Genomic DNA, 20,183 nt, shown 5'->3' on the forward strand with positions numbered 1-20,183 from the left:
ATTCCATCTGCGAGATCAGTTGTAGTAGGAGTTTTGGCTTTGCAGGTAAGATAATTTTTGGCTTTCATGTGCCAAAACCACTTTCTGATAATTAGGCACGCCGTATTGGAGGACTTTGGAAATTTTGACCCCCTGGGGTTCTTTAACGTGCCCCTAAATCTATGCAAACCGGTGTGTTTGCATTTCGCCCCCATCGAAATGCGGCCACCGTGGCCGGGATTCGATACCGCGACCTCGTTCTCAGCCGCCCGACACCATAGCCACTGAGCGACCATGGCGGGTGCTTTGCAGGTAATCATACCCAGTTGGGACATTGAACATTACTTGGGCGCACATTTATTACAGCAACTGTCTCGTTACCGGCGCCCCCATATTTTTCTTTCCACATGAAATACATTTAAAAAGCGGTGTAAAGCAACCAAATTTCAGGACAATATCGAACGACAGGTTGCCGTCACGTCGTGTAGGTAGGTGCTTCGGCGTTGTCCTACTTAACAAAGAAGCAAAATATATGGGCGTTTTGCTCACGTTGCGGTACCGGACAGCTTACTGGGTCATCAGCTGTTTTGTGGCTATATCTGTGAAACATATATTGGGCCGTATAACGTAAAACTATTCCAATATGTTTTTATTCCAATCTCCTGACGTCAAATTTGCGTAACCGCCGGCGCAAGCATCGGGCAGTCACCCGCATGCTTGTCGAAACAAGCCAATCAAATGCTCCCCTGGTTCATAGGAGGTCACTTTTGCTTGCTTGAAAGACGAATAACATTGCCTGTACTGAGCGGCTTCTCTTATCTAATTGACTCACAAGACGCGAGGAGCACGCTCAAGCGGAGAGGATTTCGATGGGGCCGAGCCAGTGCACTGAAAATAGATAACCGGACGAAGAGGGTGGTGCCGGCGTCTGCGATTGGTCCGCTTTGTCTTACTTACCTTGCGGTGGCTCTTCGACAATCGCGGCAGCATGCAACGAAAGCTTAAGAATGACGCTAAAACGGATCCTGAGGAAACCAAAGTTGGCAGAACGACGTCGTAAATGTGCCGAAAGTTCTCGAAAACATTACACGGACACGCAAAAAGTTTTATTACACGCAAATAAACCCATGCTCTCCGGCAAGGGCGAGTAGCCAGTGCCCGAGTGATCTGTGGCAGCCATATTTTATTCCTTTTGGAACGGGGCAGCCTGGGGCTATTCAGAAGAAAATTCAGTTTTGTTCGGCATATTAATGTATCTCTAATGCGTACGCGTCACTTTGGCGCGGTAAGTTTTGGGAGTTTTGTGATGTCGCGTGAGAGGCACTTGAAGTGGGTGCAGGCCGAAAAATTTCGACCGAACCCCGAGGGCTAATGGCGAACAGGCGTCGAATCAGAAATAATTACTTTTGTTTTCTTCGGTCAACTTATGCATAATCAGTGTGTACACGTCATGTCAGTTGGGGAGCTATCGCGGTTTTCGTTACCTCGCGTGATATAAAAATGAAGTGGGGTGGTCCAAAAAAGTTTTTGACCAATCGCGGTGTGCCGATTGCAGAATTGGAATAGTTGTACGTTATAGCGCCCATTGTTTTAGTGCAGTCGCTACTACAACTGTTTTGCATAATGCGTCGATATTTTTTTAGCATTTGTCCCTATTCATTCAGCCGCTCAAAAGCTTAACATCTTACAATGTTGCCTAGAATAAGTGGGAGTCATATCTTTTTTTCTAAATATAAAGAGACATAATTTTCGGTTTCAACCCTATCATGTACATTGGTCAGTATTCTAAGAAAAATTATTTTCTTGAAATTTGCTGTAACCAACATCGTCGTTGGATGTTCCAAAAGCAGCTGCTAACACCGACAAAAGCGCTATGTTGATGCAGTTTCACGCATCCTTTCACACAAAATAAGTTTTATGAAAAAAAAACGCTATATTGAATGCGTTTCTGTCAAACTTCGAACATTCAACTAATCATCCTAAAGAAAATCTATATTGAATTCTTTTCAGTGGAAACTTCCGAACATTCAAAGAATTAAATTGCCTAACTAACACCAATGACATACTTTTAAAGTGTGAGCTTCCATAAAAATAAGCATACCATTTCTTTCTTGAAATAAGTTCGCAAAATTACGAGAAAAAAAGAGTTCCACGAGAGAATGATGAGAAACAATGAAACCAATTTGAACTTGCGATAAGAGCATTGCGCTATCGTTCACGGTCTATGTGGTCTGATAAGAATAATGAAGTATAGTTTACAAAAGTTAATATTTGGTTACTTGACAGCCAAATTTATGTTACTGGTTTGACCCATTTACGGCCCTCTACCAGCTAGGTAATGATCGCTCAAAGCAAGACTTTCGACACAATATTTCACAGGATTAAAAGAGATTTTTGTCACCACCATTCTTTCTTAGGATCCAACTTGAGGCAGTGCAAGCAATAGATCAGCCACAGTGAGTCACAAACACCGACAGATCGTACAATTTTCGGCTCACTGAAGATCTATGTTTTTGTTCCAGCGATCATTTTAGGCAACATATAAGTTGATGTTTTGCGTATATTACTTAGTGGCGGTTTCTCAGTGACGTACAAACCTCTTACTCAAATTTACCATCTGTCCACCACAAGACGAGCTTCCATCGAATTCTCTGCAGGCTTTGCGTGTGATCGGTCATCCATCCCTTGAGTTAGATGCCGAGGAAGGCATAAGCGTAGGACATGCCGTCCTCGTACAACTGAATCTCGGGCAAGAGTGTGGCACTCTCTGGCTTTGGCACAATTCACATGCAAGTCTCGTTCTCAGAATACACGGTACATCGCCCGATTCTGCGACGCGGCCATCTCGAAGCCTTCTACGCACAATTATTTTTCCTTCTCCACGGTATCTCACACAAGCGACTTATTTTTTTTCTTTCATTTCAGCACTTACTACGCATGAAACATGGTCGACCATACATTGCAGTTCACAACTGCGTGAAAGCTTCCTTACCCTTAATTGTAAAGCGGTTGAGTTATATAGCTGGTTCTAAATTTTTTTCGTCATTTTATTTTTATAATTTCTCACAAGCGTCCTCGCTGCGAATAAGGCGTGATACTTGATCACTGTTTGTCCAGCTAGTACCCAAAGATCCTATTCCTGATTAAATTTCTTTGCAGAGAGGGGGGGGGGGGATAACAGAAGGACTGCAGACTTGGATTCTTCGTATTTTTCCTCGTTCTGCCATTTTTTGTGTAGTTTCTCCAGAAAGGGCACCAAGAAAGGAGGAATTTTCGTATAAAAGCGCGCACGAACAGCACTCATTCAGCAGTTGGCTCAACAGCAGCTCTAAAGTCACCATGGTAAGAATTTCTGTTTCCGACTTACTTACGATGATAAGCACCACTTACGATGATAAGCTTAGAAATTAAATACTGTTGGCGTATTTTCGCGGATCGTTCTATTTTCGAACCTTATTTGCCGAACACACATAGTTATTCATTGCTTCAATTGCTAACCGTCTTTAAAAGTTAATGATAACGCAACCACTTCTCTACCTTTCAAGTAGGATGTGCGGATAAAGTAACGACACGCAACAAGTGTCAGAGTACGAATTGATAAATGCCTTACAACGTCGAACGAGACGAAAGGGGGTTAACCGAGGGGCTATATCTTATATCTCTAATACTTTATAATATTACAACGTCAAAGTTCTTCAACGCAAAGCTTGCGCTCCTGCGCCGAGTGCCTTTGAATTTTCAAAGACAGTCTTCGCGAAACAACACTGCTCAATATTTTCTGCCTTGGTGCTAGTTGTCAAATGGGATATAGGTTTTGACCACGAATAAGGTGCCTCTTACAATAGGGCAAGGAATTAACATTATGCATAAATGAACGAATGCATATCAAATCTGTACTAGCTAAAGCTATGAAGTGGTCATTGAACCTAACATAAAAGCGCAATCTCACAAAAAGTGCGCATTACTCTCCAGATCCGTGCCTGCGTCCTCTTGGCTCTTGCCACCAGCGCTCTCGCTGGCTACACCGGCTACGGCTTTGGCCACGGCTATGGTCTCGGCTACGGCTATGGTGGTCTTAGCCACGGCTATGGTCTCGGCTATGGCTATGGTGGTCTTGGACACGGCTATGGTCTCGGCTACGCCAGCTACGCTCCAGCTGTGCACACTGTCGCTCACGCTGCCCCAGCCGTCACCACCGTCGCCCACGCTCCAGTCGCCACCTACTCTGCTGCTCGAGTTGTTGCCGCTGCTCCAGCCGTGACCAGGGTTGCTACCACCTACCGCGCCCCAGTCGCCACTTACGCCGCCGCTCCAGCTGTTGCCACATATGCTGCTGCTCCAGTTGCCGCCTACCACGCAGCCCCAGCTGTTGCCACTTATGCCACGGCTCCAGCGGTCGCCACCTACGCTGCTGCCCCAGCCGTGACCAAGGTTGCTACCACCTACCACGCCCCAGGCGTCGCAACTTACGCTGCCGCTCCAGCCGTCGCCACCTACGCTGCTGCCCCAGCAGTTGCCACCACCACCGTCCACCACGCCCCAGCTGTGGCCACTGTGGCCCACGCTGCCCCCGCTGTCGCTGCCTACCACGCCGCTCCAGTCTACAACTACGGTGTCGGAACCCTTGGTTACGGCGTCGGCCACTACGGCTACGGTCACGGTCTTCTCGGCTACGGCCTGAACTACGGCTATGGCCTTGGCTCTCCCTACCACTACGGTGCCCTTCTCCGCAAGAAGAAGTGTGAGTAGATCTTTCAGTCCATTTGCGTGTATATATATATAAACAAATATTTTCTATTGTCGTTTATTTTATTGCGGCAATGGAGGCTGAATTTTATACAGATGGTAATTTTTCATATGTGACGCTGAATGAAGACGTCGCCTTGTTCATCGGTGGCAGAGAAAGTTGCATGGAGTAGAGAAAGAAAATATAAAGGAACTCATGCTATGTAACAAGAACGTTTTTCTGTTTTATGCCAAGGCGGTTTATAACAGTACATTTTTGTATTTTGTTCTCTGCAGAAACCTTCCAACTGTGACGTATTTGAAAGAAAAGGCAAGCTATGTGAATCCACCTCGACATTCTGTCATCTTCCATAATGGACGCAATGGAGAAATAAAAGCGGTTGTCGAAACAAGCACTGTCTCCTTTGCCGTTCTTTTGGTTTATGCTTTGTCATGCGAGCTGATGTCCTTGTCAGTTTGCAAGTCGCAGTTTCGTGAAGGGTCGATTATTCTGAAATAATGAGCCTGAAGTAATATAAGGTGATCGTGTAGTAAACACATCAATGTGTCGCCGTAGGCACTTGGGGGTTATGTTTTAATTCCCCATTTAATGGTTGACTCTTGCGGTGCTTCTTTTGGTAAAGGTACGTGAACTTCGGTTAGTAATTTTAGAGCGCAGCTCTTAGGAGCCAGTTCGTGCATCAGCGTCGGCGCCCCTCCTCCTCCTTCGGCTTAACGGAGCAAACGAGTAAAGCAAAGGCTGAAAGAGCGAACGCATAGAGCAGCGGGGGATAGGGGGTGAGACGAAGAGGGAGAAGGGAGCGCGAAGAGGAAATCGGAAGAAGCCACGTTGAAGCACCACCAGCGGCGCTGCCGGCCTAAACGCTAAAATAATAAAGAAAACTAGATTTCGCGCAAAGGGTTCGCCCCAAGCGATTCATTGCGCTTGCCCCATGCGCATAACGTTCGCCGCAATGCGCAGCCCACCCGCGCGCGTTGCAGCTCTGCCAATCGGTGCTGTGATCGGTGCGATGATCGAATATGATCGATGATTCTTATGGAATAAGATTACGTTGGCGTTCTTTCATGATTCCGGCACGCTTGAGGTCATGAAGCATGGCATATACAGGGTGGCCAGTTTTTCTAGAACAAGCTACCCACCATACTTCAAAAAATCTGCGGTTATCTGACCTCCCCAGATGCCTTCCCCCTTTGCATAGCTCTCAAGGCTTTCTTTACTTCTTCCGGCGTTACTTGTGGGATGTAAAATTCCTCTAGACTACTCTCTCTTCCATTATCGTCGTGGGCACCGCTGGTACTCACGACGAGGCCGTTCACAGGGAGGACTTTTGGGGCTGGGTTTGTAGCTACCCTGTTATCCGTATGGCTTGACGTGAGCAGCATTTTAGTCGTTGTCTGGAGAAGTCCGATGCTGCGACTGCTCTGGTGAGTGGAACGGTTGGGTGGTGGCCGGCAAGGACATTGTTATCCTCGTTTCCGGCGAGTCCTACGTGGGAAGGCCGCCAGTGGAAGCAGATGGCTACCCCCACTGCAGAGAGGGCCGAGATTTTTGCTCTCAGGGGGGTCTCACTCGCTCTGTGGTGATGGTGATCGGGGAGTACCTGGAGAGTCGGTCGCGAGTTACTTAGCACCGCCACTGGTTTTGTTGAGGGGTCCTCAGCCAGGAGGTCTTCATCCAGTGGAGTCCCGGCTGCTCAGCTGCTGTGGAGCTCGCGCGGAAAGGTAGTCGGCATTGCCAGCCCCTGCCCTCAGATGGGATGGTACAGGCCGCCGCTAAGAAGCCGTTGGAGAACACGGAGCCATCCTTGAACCCAATCAGCCCACACGTCCAACTCTTCCAGGAGTTACTCAGTAGCAGCCTGTTCCAGTGCTGCTGCTGGCGTCCGGTGCTCTGATGCTCCATTCAGGAATAGGTGCACCTCCGGAGGTTGCACGTGTGGTGGAAATGTGACCAAGGGCACTGGTCGCTGCACAATCAGCGCCTCGTAGAGCTGACAGTGGCCCCCCATGCCAGATAGCGGTTGGCTCCGCAGTGGGAAGAGCAGAACTCCACCATCTGGAGCATGGTACAGACGGTCAGTGTACCCAAGGGCACGCTGGAGCAGTGCAGCGACAATGACCATTCACTAGCCTCAAACAGTGTGGCAGCAATTCGGGAATGCTTCGAGAGTCCGAGGTAGCAGTGGGGCTTCCTTGCCTTCTATCGTCACCTACCCCGTCTCTTATATAGGAACTGCCTCTTCTCCCTCTCCTTCTCCTCTGTACACTTCTATCTACGTCTCCTCAGGCCTCGCAGGTTAGTAAGAAGGGAACTGCTGCAGTTTCTGCAATGTTTCAGAAGGGAGTCACGGATGATTCAGAGCTGTCAAGCGGCTAATGTGGGGTTGACCAGGGAGCTCCAGACGGCATGGTGCACATTCGGCTTGGTACTGTGAAAACGAGTTTCTCCTGTTGCGTTTTCTCGGTTACTAGCGCTGACATCTGCATACACGCTCTCAACCACCCCCCGACACGGTGTGCGCGACAACAGCTCACAGCAGCAGCAATGGGAAATTCGAAGGAAGGGGCAAAGGAATCTTCGCTTTAAAAAGGTGTGCGATTTAACGTCTCAAAACTAGGATCTGATTATGGGAATTTGGAGCGCCTAGGGTTTTTTTGAACATGCACCTAAATCTATGTACAGGGGTGTTTTCGCATTTTGCTCCACCATGGAAATGCGGCCGCCATGGCCGGGATACAATCCCGTGACCTCGTCCTTAACAGCCCAGCACCATAGCCACTAAGCAACTCCGGCGGGTAAGTAGGAAAGAAGCCCGCGAATACACGAAAAATTGCCGCGTGACAGCCCGTTTGAGGCATTTCGCGTGTATTGGCGGCCTTCTCTCATGCCTGGAAAAATGATTTCACGTAGTATGCAATGAGCAACGGAAAGCTCTGATAGGTTGGTCTACAATTTTCTCGTTGACAAAATTTCTTTATTATAATATTTGAGAAGTTGACTCATTCATTAACACTTAGTAACTACTTAGGCGGAATGCACAAAGAAATATTTCACCATCGCCAAGCGAAGGCAAACATTACCTTGGTTCTGAACAGCCACGTGGCACATTCACGTTTTTAATGTATGGCTCAAGTTAGGTGGGACACCCGCTATATCAGCACTGGAAATCTAAAGGGAAAAATTGCTAGAATTTCTCATGTGGCACTGCGTCATTCCCTCTGCATGATTACTTGTAGTAGGAATTGTGGCTTTTCAGGTAATTATACCCTAGTGGGACCATCAACGTGACTTTTCCAGATATTTATTATAGCAACTGGCTCACCGGCAGCCCTATATATTGATTTACACAAGAAGTCCATTAGAACGTGGTGTGACGGGACGAAATTTCAGGGCAACATCAAACGACAGGTTGCCGTCATGTTGGGTAGGTAGGTGCATAGGCGTTGCCCTACTTAACAAAGAAGCAAAAAATATAAGCATTTTGCTGAAGTTCCGAAAGTGGTTAAACTTACCATTCACGAATACTATGTGGGCCAGTCATATTCAAATATAAGGGTATTTGACTTCAACGACACAAAAAAACAGGATTAGTATAAGGCTTTGGCCGAAACGCTACGAATACAAATGTAAAAAGTCAAGATATATAAATAAATAAACCAAGCCACTCCGTAAAAGTGGTCTGAGAGTCCAATAGTCTATCCATATAGCTTTTTAGAATTACATATCATGCAGAAGTGTCCTACAGGAAGGAAGTTGCGTAGATCAGAAAGAATTAAAAGCCAGGTCTTAATGATGTCATTCGCATTAATTGCCTGTTTCAGTTCTTTCTGGCATGTCTATCTATCTATCTATCTATCTATCTATCTATCTATCTATCTATCTATCTATCTATCTATCTATCTATCTATCTATCTATCTATCTATCTATCTATCTGTCTGTCTGTCTGTCTGTCTGTCTGTCTGTCTGTCTGTCTGTCTGTCTGTCTGTCTGTCTATCTATCTATCTATCTATCTATCTATCTATCTATCTATCTATCTATCTATCTATCTATCTATCTATCTATCTATCTATCTATGTAGACTATTAGGTCTACCCAGCGGGTCTACCTGCATAAGCCATCTTTGGTCGTGAAGCCATCATGCTCGAGCAATCGTCACCACTCTAGATTCGTGATCTGACTCGTCATGCCGTCCTCCCAGTGCCCTAAGTTAAACAGCTTGGGCATCTAGGCACGTGCCTGTGGCCGTGATGCCGTCGTGGTCATAGCATTGTCGTCATTGAAGCTTTGTTAGCCCACTCTACCCATGGCGTTACCTCTCCACCATTGTGACCATAAAGTGGTCGTGCGTTGGTTTTCACACCACCGTAGTGTGCCGTCATTGTCGTTAGATTGTCATCGATCTGGCTTTGTCATATGACACTCGTCCTACTTTCGTCGCCACGCCATTGTCATCACATACTCATCGCCATACCTTCTCGCCATAACCCTTACATCGTTCCATAGGCGTCAGATTTTCTTCATCATCCTATGACAATCCTAATGCGTGTTGTCATTCAGTCGTGATTATGCTGTCGTTGTTATGCTGCTGTCCTCAGGCAGTCGCTTTCATACATCCCTTGTCACACCATTGTCGTCATGCCGTCGTGGTCGTGCCATCATCGGTCACCCCCGCTTCATAAACCGACTCTCGGCATGCCATAATCATCACGTCATTGTCATCGACTAATCATTCCAAGAGAGTCTTCTTGATACACTCATCGTGAGGCAATTGTCATCATACACTCACCATCATCCCCATGTCTCCATACCGTTGCCATGTCATCGTCGTTATTGCGACGTCATAATAGAGTCATCGTCCTGTATCGGTTGTCATACCGTCGTCCTGGTGCCATCGTGGTCATGTCATCATATTTATTCCAGCTTTGTGTACCGATTGTCGTCCAAAAATTGTCATGTTATGGTCCTCACGTTGTCATCGTCACCTTTTCGTGTTTGTACCTTTGTCATCATTCAAGAATCGACATCTAATTGCTGTCAGCTACCGTCGCTATACAGCTTTAGGCTGTTTCACGGGCTGCCACTGGAATGAAAAAAAAAAAACGTTGCAATGGCAAGAGCCGCAACAAGATATTTGGAGGGCTTATTTTACACGATTTCGATTTTATGCGATTGCGATACTCATACGCGGAGCAGCTATTTCACCGACGGTGTAAGCAGTTCTTCTATTGCGCAAGATTGACCGCTCACTGGCCTGTTAGGCCATTAGGAATTTATTTGAGGAATGTTAGTAATTTATGCATTAGCTTAAGACTCACATAAGTAAAAGGGATAACATATATTTCCTACATGAATAGAAATGCGAAGGCGCACGTGCAGGGGTTCTAATTAATAAAAAATCGTCTGTCTTTTTTCTAATCTTTTCTCGCATAGCTCTGCACTTACACAGTACCGAACATTTCAGTCCGCAAATGAAAGCATACAAAACTCAATTCGCTCATTCACTTACTCATGCACCTTTTCATTTAGGTATTAACTCATCCGCGTGACAACGTGTACGTAAGAAATTCAACATATCAAACCCTAAAAATAATTTCACGCCCAAAAAACTTGTTCCAATTAATATTAAGCGATTCTCTTTGCAAAGCGTTGCATTGAACGCTACGCGACGATATATATGATACGTGTAGTGTTATTTTATTTCCAACTACGTGTTAGAAACAGCTCGCCGTATTCTCCTATCGCAGAAGCGTTATGTCATTTCACTTCATGGTAATGAGCATGTAACTGTCTGTGTTCTGCACTGAGCTTTTCACCACAGCGAATGCGTGCCTGCACGCGAAGATGAAAAGACGCAGAGCACCCTGCTTGTCTACCCACGTGTCTCCCGCGAATTTTGATTGCAATGACTCGGCGATCATCTCAATTTACTCGGAGAGAAATCGACCGATCTATCAGAAAGCTAAATGTAGTTACCCTTTATTAAATGAATAGGCAGCATGGAGGTATGTGTTTAATACAATGCATAATATTTACATACCTGTTGTCGCGTTATTGAGTGATTTATAAAAAAGGCTGTCACCATCACATCTGTAGAGTTACTACATATGACTACATGAGTCATACGTGCCGTAGTAGCCTCAGTGTTTAAGGCGTTGCGCTGCTCAGCTCGAGGTCCAGGGTTCAATTCTTGCAATGGCGCGCGAATTTTTATGAGAAAGTAAAGCAAACGCGCCCTTTTATTTGATCTATGTGCCACTTAGTATTTCCCAGGCGGCCGAAATTAGTCTGGAATCATCCAGTATGGATATCCCATAACCAGATCGTGGTTATGCTACTTAATATGCAAGTGAATATTTAAATATTTCCTATAAGTAGGCTCTAGATCTATGCCCGGACCTGCTGCTAGAAGTTAAAGAACGCTCTACGACAACGTAATGAAAGAAAGCCGAAGGAATTTCTCCCGTTAGTATTCGTTGTATGATTGGGCATGGCGGCAGCAGACGCGGCAACATTCTGAGCAATCCTTTTTTACTTTGCGCTGCAGGTCTTTTTCGGAGCTCTGCTGGCGCCGCATGAATTTCCTCAAACGACACGTGGCGACCACTTCCAAGAATTTGATGCTGCATCAGTGACACTGCTTTACGGCGGTGTCATCCCAGGACGGGATCATTCCTGGCTATGAGCAGCTATATACCTTTGACAACATCGACAACGTCATGTCACTTGATACTTCCAATGACTATAAGACTACCGCCGGAGCCCTTCTTCCCCAGTGGGCATGGCAGCAGGAGACACGGTACCATGCTGAGCAATGTTTTTTTTTCTTTTGCGCTGCAGCTAAGTGATTCTAAATGTGAACATTGTTACCCATGTGACGACCGTTCTTTAGTGCTGCCGCCTTGCTCACTGGGTGTTCAGAGCTTTCAGTCTTCTGGCTTTTCATTATGAAAAGATCTGTTGTCTTGCGGCGAGATTGAATCAAATCCTGGTCCGACAGAAAAGGAGGTGCTATTGGAAATACTATGTGGCCAGAGCAAGATGAATTCAACAATGGAGTCCATGCAGATATCCCAGAACAAGATAGAGGACGAACTTTCCACTCTAAGTGAGCGGATTGACGGTGTTGAGAGACATTTATCCAGCCTAATAGTCTTAGCAACGAAGTTACAAGATATGGAAGCCGCAATATCAGAACTTCAAGGGCAGCTTACTTCAGTTAGGAACCAGGTGGACCACTTAAAAAACAGAGGCCGGAGAAATAAGCTGATCATTTATGGTATAGAGAAAGATAGCATGGAGTTTTTCAGAAAAATTTTTGGTTTAACGGGGAATGGCGTCGAAAGATGCCATAGACTTGGAAAACGCAAGCAGGCAGGGTATGAGCAGTGATTCTGAAACTCCTCGACTTTCGTGAAAAAATGTCAATATTACGATCATGTCATAAGCTCAAAGGCTCCGGAATATGGATAGCCGAGGACTATTCAAAGTGTGTTCGGCAAATACGTAAACTGTGGAAAAATTGCAAGAAAGAGAGAGCAGAGGGAGCCAAGGTAAAACTAATTTTCGACAAGCTAAGCACTGATAGCGTCTTATTTGTTTGGAACGAGTCAAATCGTTCTCGCTGCAGGATTAAAAAAATTCAAGCTGACTTTTGACTAAGACACCTCAGACCCTGAAAGTATTAAATGTCAATTGTAGGAGTATACTCAACAAGACCACTCAGTTGGAGGCTCTTCTGCTCTTGCACAATCCAGATATAGCGGTCTTGATTGAGACTTGGCTTAATGACACTGTGTTTGACAGGGATTTCGTTCCCACTGGCTACAGTTCGTATCCAAAAGACCGTGATGGTAGAGGTGGAGGTGTTAGAAAAGTTTTTAAATAATTCTTGCGCAATTTTTTAATGCCTGGAATACCCAATGCAGGGTGTATTTACTGTACAGCTTACTATGCAACTGTTAGATATGTTATTGTAGCAATATACTGACCCCCTAATTCTACCATTGCCGTATTTGACGAGCTTAGGCAATTTTTGTATACGAATGTAAAACCCGGTAATCGCATATATTATCAGGAGATTTTAATTTGCCTAATGTAGACTGGGCAACATTCTCACTTAATATACATGACGCTCTAGGGGAAGCTATGCTGGTCATTGCTTTTGCCTTTGACCTATTGCAAATTGTGGAACAAAGCCGACGAATTCAAGGCAGTTCTCAGTCAATGCTTGACCTTCTTTTTGTTTTTTTTGTCAGCGGATCAATTAGTGCCAAAACTAATTGCGAGATAGTACCTGGCATATCGGATCACGAGGCTGTACTACTCACCGTTAAAGACACCGTGTTAGACAAGAAGTCTGAGTGTTCATCTTACCGAAACTTCTCTCGAGTCAATGATGTATCAGTTATTGTTATACTTTCGCTTAATTTTGACGACTTTTCAAGTAGCACGGAAGACGTAGTGTCGCTGTGGTGCAGGTGTAAAAAAATGTTAAAGGGTGCCTTGATTGCTTTGCCCCGTTGTCGATTAACAAGAAAAATCGCAATACTTCCTGGACTTCCCACGAGACATTAGGGCTCCAAAGGAAACTGAAAAGTGTAAAGAAAGTATTAAAAATCGAAAACGTGCAGTCGGTGGCACAAAAAAACGACGACATTTCCTCTGAGCCTAAAACTCAAGTGCATGCCAATAAACAATGCCGCTATCTTCAATCGCTACCAAGTTTCATAACCATGGCTCCAGAGAAATTTTGGCGTTCTATTTCTCCGACCTTCAGGGAATGTGTTGTATTTCATGTTAATGGCAAGCCAGTTCACGACAGTAAAGAAATAGCAAATGCGTTTAACGAACACTTTGAGTCCGTCTATACAAATGATAATGACGTAATGCCACCTTTCGAAATGTTTGCGCCGCCTATACCTGATGCTCAAATAAGCAAACCAGGTATACTAAACATGCTTTTACAGCTGAACACTAAAAATATCTTTTGGCCCGGACAGCATCCCAAACACATTTTTAAAATGGTATCCAGAATTGACATCAAAGTACGTGATGGTTCTGTTTACAAGGTCCTTGTGCGAGGAACAGGTACCGAGTAACTGGAGGGCAGCCAGAGTGAAGCCACTACATAATACAGAAAATAAGCCCTTCATTCAGAACAACCGTCCAATTTCTTTAACATCTACGGTATGTAAACTTTTAGAACACATAATCCATAATCATATCTCCGAACTTCTGGAAAACAATGATATACTCACGAAGCGTCAACACGGATTCAGAAAAGGCAATTAACAATGGGAAGCAAATAGATGCTATATTCATGGACTTTTCAGAGGCTTTCGACAGGGTCTCTCACAAAAAACTACTTTACAAATAGAGCAAGATACTGAAAAACTCCAGACTAACTCATTGGCTAACAGCATACTTTGATGGCAGAGAACAATTAGTTGATTTTTAGTGATCAATCTTCTCAACGACTTCCGGTAGAGTATGGTGTTCCTTTTATTGAATGCTGATATGCTGCATGATATTCCAGTTATGGTTAAGCTTTTTGCTGATGACTGCTTGTTGTACTCAGAGATACACAATTTTACTGACCAGAGTTGCTGAACCATGCTTTTCGACAAATTGTCGACTGGTGCAATGCCCGACAAATGTCGATTAATTTCGAGAAAACTCGTTCTATGTCCATTTCACATAAGAAGCATGAACTAACGTTTCCATACTGTAATAATAACATAATTATTTACGAAGTTACACATTATAAGTATCTCGCACTCTGGATGACAAATCACCTCACTTGGGCTAAGCACCTTGAATATGTAGTAGCTAATGCTAACCGCAAGCTTTTTTTAAGGAGGGCATTGAAACTTTCTACTCGCACTGTACGCCTACTCGCATATAAACCTGCAGTTCTGCCGATGCTAGACTATGCATGGGACCCTTTTACTAAAACTGGCACTAACAAGTTAGAAATGGTGCCAATAAAAGCAGCTCGTTTCATTTATAACAACTTCAGGCGCACTTCAATGACAGACCTTTTAACAAAAGCAAAGCCGCCACCATCAATGCAAGGAAACCGTGTAACACGACTAAAATTCCTTTTTCAACTTATGAAGCATCATTATAAGACAGATATCACGGGAATAATTACTTTTTCATCTGGTCATGCTACTTGTAATGATAATTGTTTTAACTATTCCATCTTTCCACGAACAATGGTTGAATGAAATCATCTAATCAAACACCAAGCTTTAAAATCATCACTTTTGGCATTTCATTCAAGTATTGAGTAAAAATTTGTTAACTTGCTGTGCCACTGCTGTGTTCAAGCTCTGTTGACCTGATATGTATTGTGGTCGTTGCCTATGCTACAGTGTTCTTTACTTATGTATTGTTTCCTACCCTACAAAAATTCCTTGTGAGGATTGCAGCATTGATAAATAAATAAAAAAATAAATATAACTTCGCATGCCCAAATCAAGCAGCAAATATACGCGCAAATTGTCGGCCTGTTCCGCTTCATTGTTATCGTTTATCTTTGTGACATTGAAGAAAACAATGCATAACGCATGTCTACACAATGCTAACTTTCAATGGCACCATTCTGTGCACGTCAGCCTAGCCTTGCGGTGAGATAAGCTCACTGGAGAAGCGTAGAACTGCTTCAGTGCCACAAGCTCGCGGGTATTTAGCCAAAACGATCTCATTCCCTCTTTCCATAGAGACCTTGCTTTGCGGCTTTGATTATATGAAGAAATTGTCTCTTTTGTGCGCTTTCTATTTACGTTTCGTTTAGACCGAACATACTATTTTGCTTCCTACTGGCATGTGTGTGTGTGTGTGTGTGTGTGTGTGCGTGTACGTGTGCGTGTGCGTGTGTGTGTGTGTGTGCGTGTGTGTGTGTGTGTGTGTGTGTGTGTGTGTGTGTGTGTGTGTGTGTGTGTGTGTGTGGCACCAGTATCACTGGCCTATTCCAGTCGTCAAATCACTTATTTACACAATGCGATGAGGTGCTTGCTTTGAGTAGATTAAAAAGTATGCAGTCCAGGGAATCCTCACGTGGCTAAGCGATTTCCAAATGTGAAGATAATATCCACTAATGTGCAGCTCAATATGAATAGCAGGAAGTTCGGAAAAAGTATGAGTAAAAAAAATAAGCCCCTCAGAGTTATCATTCCTAGAAAAGCAGGAGGCCGACCCCATTTTGTTACTTGTAATTGCAATACGTTTAAATATAGACCCAAACTAAGCTACAAGACTTATGCGGCCGGATACAATTGCCGTATAACATCACAGCCGCTTGAAAACCTTGCTGCTCTCAATTCTGTGGGTGGCCTCATATTCTAACATTTTCTTTTTCTCTCTCACATTCTACGAACTTCCACAATCAAATTACTTTGCGTACTCTAGAATCTTTGTCGTGTCCTGAGCGGAAGGTGCTTTGGTCTCCAGTGAGACAATCACGGCAAATACGATTCCATAGTAGTGTGTATAAGCGCGACTGGACGAGGAAGAAGAAAGAAACAGACACACAGACACATCCTCTTCGTCCTCGTCGAGTCGCGCTTATACACACTACCATAGATTCTAACCAACTAGCCCGCCAACGTGTTTTAACCAGGCAAATACGAAAGTGTCGGCCCGACCCCAGCTGGATAACTACATCATGACGACGGCGTCAAGCCCGCCAAGCACGCAGCATATTCTTTGTTGTCCGAGGGCAGAGTCAATGGCATAACGGCTCAAGGCCGTGGAAAGTGGGACGATGGCGCCCACTACAATGGTTCGGGATACTATAAGAGAGGCTTCCCGCTGAATTCAACATTCGTAGCGATTAAGCATAAGATTTCAGAAAACTTAATGCCACGCTAATTGGTTCATGACTTAAAAAGAAAGGCTACGGCGCTAAGCTGATGAGGACGAAGTGAGACTGAAACGAAATACGCGAGAGCCCCTTTGAGCTGCCTATTCGCCAGAAATCACGCGATGTTATATGTGAAACCCAAGCGCAAGTTAATCATAGTAGAGATAAACTAACAGGGATGATAGAATCTAACACTGTTCGTAAGCCAGGAATTTGAACTGAATTATCCTGGCCAGTGCAGAGGAGCACGCAGGTATTGCAGGTGTAATTCCAGCATCCAACCAAATAAGGCCACTGCAAGTTCTAATATTAGCGGTCATTACAGGCTATCATTTACAACTGACATTTCTTTGTCACTTAATTCTAGTGACAGCGCCCCTACGCACTTAATCTCTGCTCTTCATAATAATGAATCGTTGATTATCTCCCTTCGAGGGCGTTTTTCTTTTTGTTGCCAATCATGTGTACGCAACTGCCGTAAGAATGCTAAAGACAATTACTTATCCCCTACATTACCTGATTTGCTTACGACAGATATCCTAAAGTTCTGGCGCGTCATTACCCCTCTTCTGACAGCTCTATCACCTTGAAAGACGGGTCAGGTGAAGTTATTTCAAGTGAAGCTTGCGCAAACATTCTCATTGAATCGTTTCCAAATAATTTTTCCACTTCATTGAACATTGAGCCACCACACACAGAAGACTACAACTATCTCATTACGTAACCCATAGCGCTTCACTTGTCTGGTATTGCTAGGCTGATTGATGATTTGACTTTAAACTCAGCTCCCGGTTATGATACTAATAATAGTAAACGTTTGAAAAGCACTAACACATTCAGTTCTGTAATACTTGCTAATATTTTCCAACAATCAATAAACACTTCTACTCGGCCCTATCAATGAAAAATAGGGAGGGTGGTTCCGTTGCATAACTCTGTTAACAAAAGCTCACCCCTGAATTAGAGCCCGATTTTGCTTACCAGCCACTGTTGCAAAATTCTTGATCATGTGATATTTACTAATCTCGTTAACTTTCTTGACTCTAACTCATTTTTTACCTCAGCTCAACATGCTTTTCGCAAAGTATTCTCATGTGAAACCGAACTAATATATTTCACTCATAGATTACACTGTATTTATATCGTGCTTCCTGTGCCAACTCTGTATTTTTATACTTTAGCAAAGCGTTCGACAAGGTTAGCTACAAACTGCTGCTATTCAAGCTGAGTCTTTTAAACCTTGACAGCAATCGTTTAAATGGATTGAGTGTTTTCATACAAACCGATATCAGTTTGTTACTGCGAATAATTAGGATTCATCATTGATTGAGGTTCATTGTGGTGTGCCTCAGGGATCAGTACGAGGGCCCCAATCTTTCCTGATTAATATTAATGAATAACCTTCTTCATTGACATCTCCCATTCAGTTGTTTGCTGAAGATTGCGCCATATATCGTGAAGTAATTACTAACAACCAAATTAATGCTCTTCAGTCCGACTTGGACTATGTGATTGATTGGTGTAACACTTAGCTAATGGAACCTAACATTAATAATCGTAAAGTTATACGCCTGCCGAGGAACACAAGTACTCTTCCTACTTAATGTCTAAATAAAATTCCTCTAGAACCCGTTAACTCGTACATATAGCAGCAAAACTAACCTGAAACATTCCCACTGAGTACATAATAAGTAAAGTTAATAGCATGCTTGGTTACTTACGCGACAAGTTTTCGAAAGCACCACCACCCTTAAAATTATTACTCTAGCAGTCATTAGTGCGTAATAAATCAGAATACGCTGCAGCTGTGTGGGACCCGTACCATGGAAACCTGATTTCTTCACTTGAGCTTGTCCAAAATAATTCTGTCCGATTCATATTTTCAAATGATACCCGTATCGCTAGCGTAACATCAATGAAGGACAATCTATCTCTTCCATTACTTGTATGTCGAAGAACAATAGCACGTTTGACGCTGTTTCAATAATTTTGTTATCACTCCTCCTTTCACAGTAACTTCATTTCTCAGCCTCATTACCTGTCGAGCCGCATCGATCATCGCCATAAGTTCGGACTTCAAACAGGCAACACTAGCACTTTCAGTAAATCTTTTATTCCCAGATTATCACGGCAGTGTAACCACTTTCCCTGTGAAATTGTATCTATTGTCAACAACGAACTTTTTCGTAGGGCGCTCGCTAACATTTCATAATTAGGAATTATTAACATGTTATTTCATTTACTTGCCGTACATTCAAACGACTAAGGACGACAACGGTTAACATGGTACTAACAGGAATTATCAAGGCGTCATTTTATTTACATTATCTGTCGTACTTACACACATTAGGCAAGATATTACACAGTATTGCATAATTAGGAATTACTAATACGCTACATTGTTTATCTTCCGTATTTCATTGTTATGTTCCCGTTTTTCCAACTCCAATCTGTAATGGCTCCTGGCATTGCGGGTATCATAAAAAAATAAATATCCTGAAAGCTTTTTTGACGAAACTTCGAACATTCAACTAATTATTCTAAGAAAAAGCTATATTAAATTATTTTCCCTGGAAACTGCAAACATTCGAAGAATTCAGTGGCCTAACTAACACTGATGCCAAACTTTTAAAGTTAGAGCTACGATTAAAAATGCATAACTTTTCCTTCTTGACATAAATTAGCAAAATGACGAGAAAAAGAAAGTTTGCAATCCTAAAAAATCCGCCAATTTCGACTTGCGATAACATCACTGCGCTATTGTTCCCCCTCTATGTGGCCTGATAAGATCAATAGAGTATAGGTTATAGAAGATAATATCTCGTTACTTCGTAGTCAAACTTAAGCAATTGGTTTGACCAATTTACGGCCCTCTACCAGCTAGGTAATGATCACTTAAAGCATGAGTTTCAGCGCATTATTTCACAGGAATAAAAGGGATTTTTGTCAACACCATTTTTTAGGATCCAAGTTGGTGCAGTGCAAGCAATAGATAAGCCACACTATGTCACAAACACCAACAGATCGCAGAAGTTTCGGCTCACTGAAGCTGTACATTCTTTCGCCAGCCATCCTTTTAACCAACATTGGAGTTGGTGATTTTCGTATATCGCTTAACGGCGGTTTCTCAGTGGCATACAAAACTCTTCTTCAAATTAATAACCTGTCCACCACAAGAGGAGCTTCTATCCAATTCTTTCCAGGCTTTGCGCGTGATCGGTCATTCATCCCTTGAGTGTGATGCCGAAGAAGGCGTAAGCGCACGACATGCCATCCTCGTACGAATGAATGTCGGGCAAGTGTGGCACAATTAGCATGCAGGTCTTGTTCTCCGAATACACGGTACATCTCCCGATTCTGCAACGTGGCCATCTGGAAGCCTTCTACGCACAATTATTTCTCCTTCTCCACGGTATCTCACAAAAGCGACTTATTTTTTTTTCATTCATTTGAGCACTTACGACGCATGAAACGTCGTCGACCACACATAGCCGTTCGCAACTGCGTCAAAGCTTCCTTGGCCTTAATTGCAGAGTGATTGAATGGTATAGCTGGTCTCAATCTTTTTTTCAATCTTTTTTTCATCATT

The 20,183-nt window shown here is 43.7% G+C and overlaps 1 protein-coding gene across 1 annotated transcript in view; it reads left to right on the forward strand.

The window, feature by feature from the left end:
- The first annotated feature begins 273 nt into the window (after positions 1 to 273).
- Positions 274 to 20,183, forward strand: part of LOC142574639 (uncharacterized) — a 35,702-nt gene continuing 15,792 nt past the window's right edge. Inside the window, exons 1-2 of the mRNA XM_075683678.1 lie at positions 274 to 291; positions 3,952 to 4,720. Of these exons, the coding sequence (XP_075539793.1) occupies positions 274 to 291; positions 3,952 to 4,720 (787 nt within the window). The remainder of the gene's footprint in view (positions 292 to 3,951; positions 4,721 to 20,183) is intronic.

This window comes from Dermacentor variabilis, chromosome 3 (genome assembly GCF_050947875.1).
Source record: "Dermacentor variabilis isolate Ectoservices chromosome 3, ASM5094787v1, whole genome shotgun sequence".
NCBI lineage: Eukaryota > Metazoa > Arthropoda > Arachnida > Ixodida > Ixodidae > Dermacentor > Dermacentor variabilis.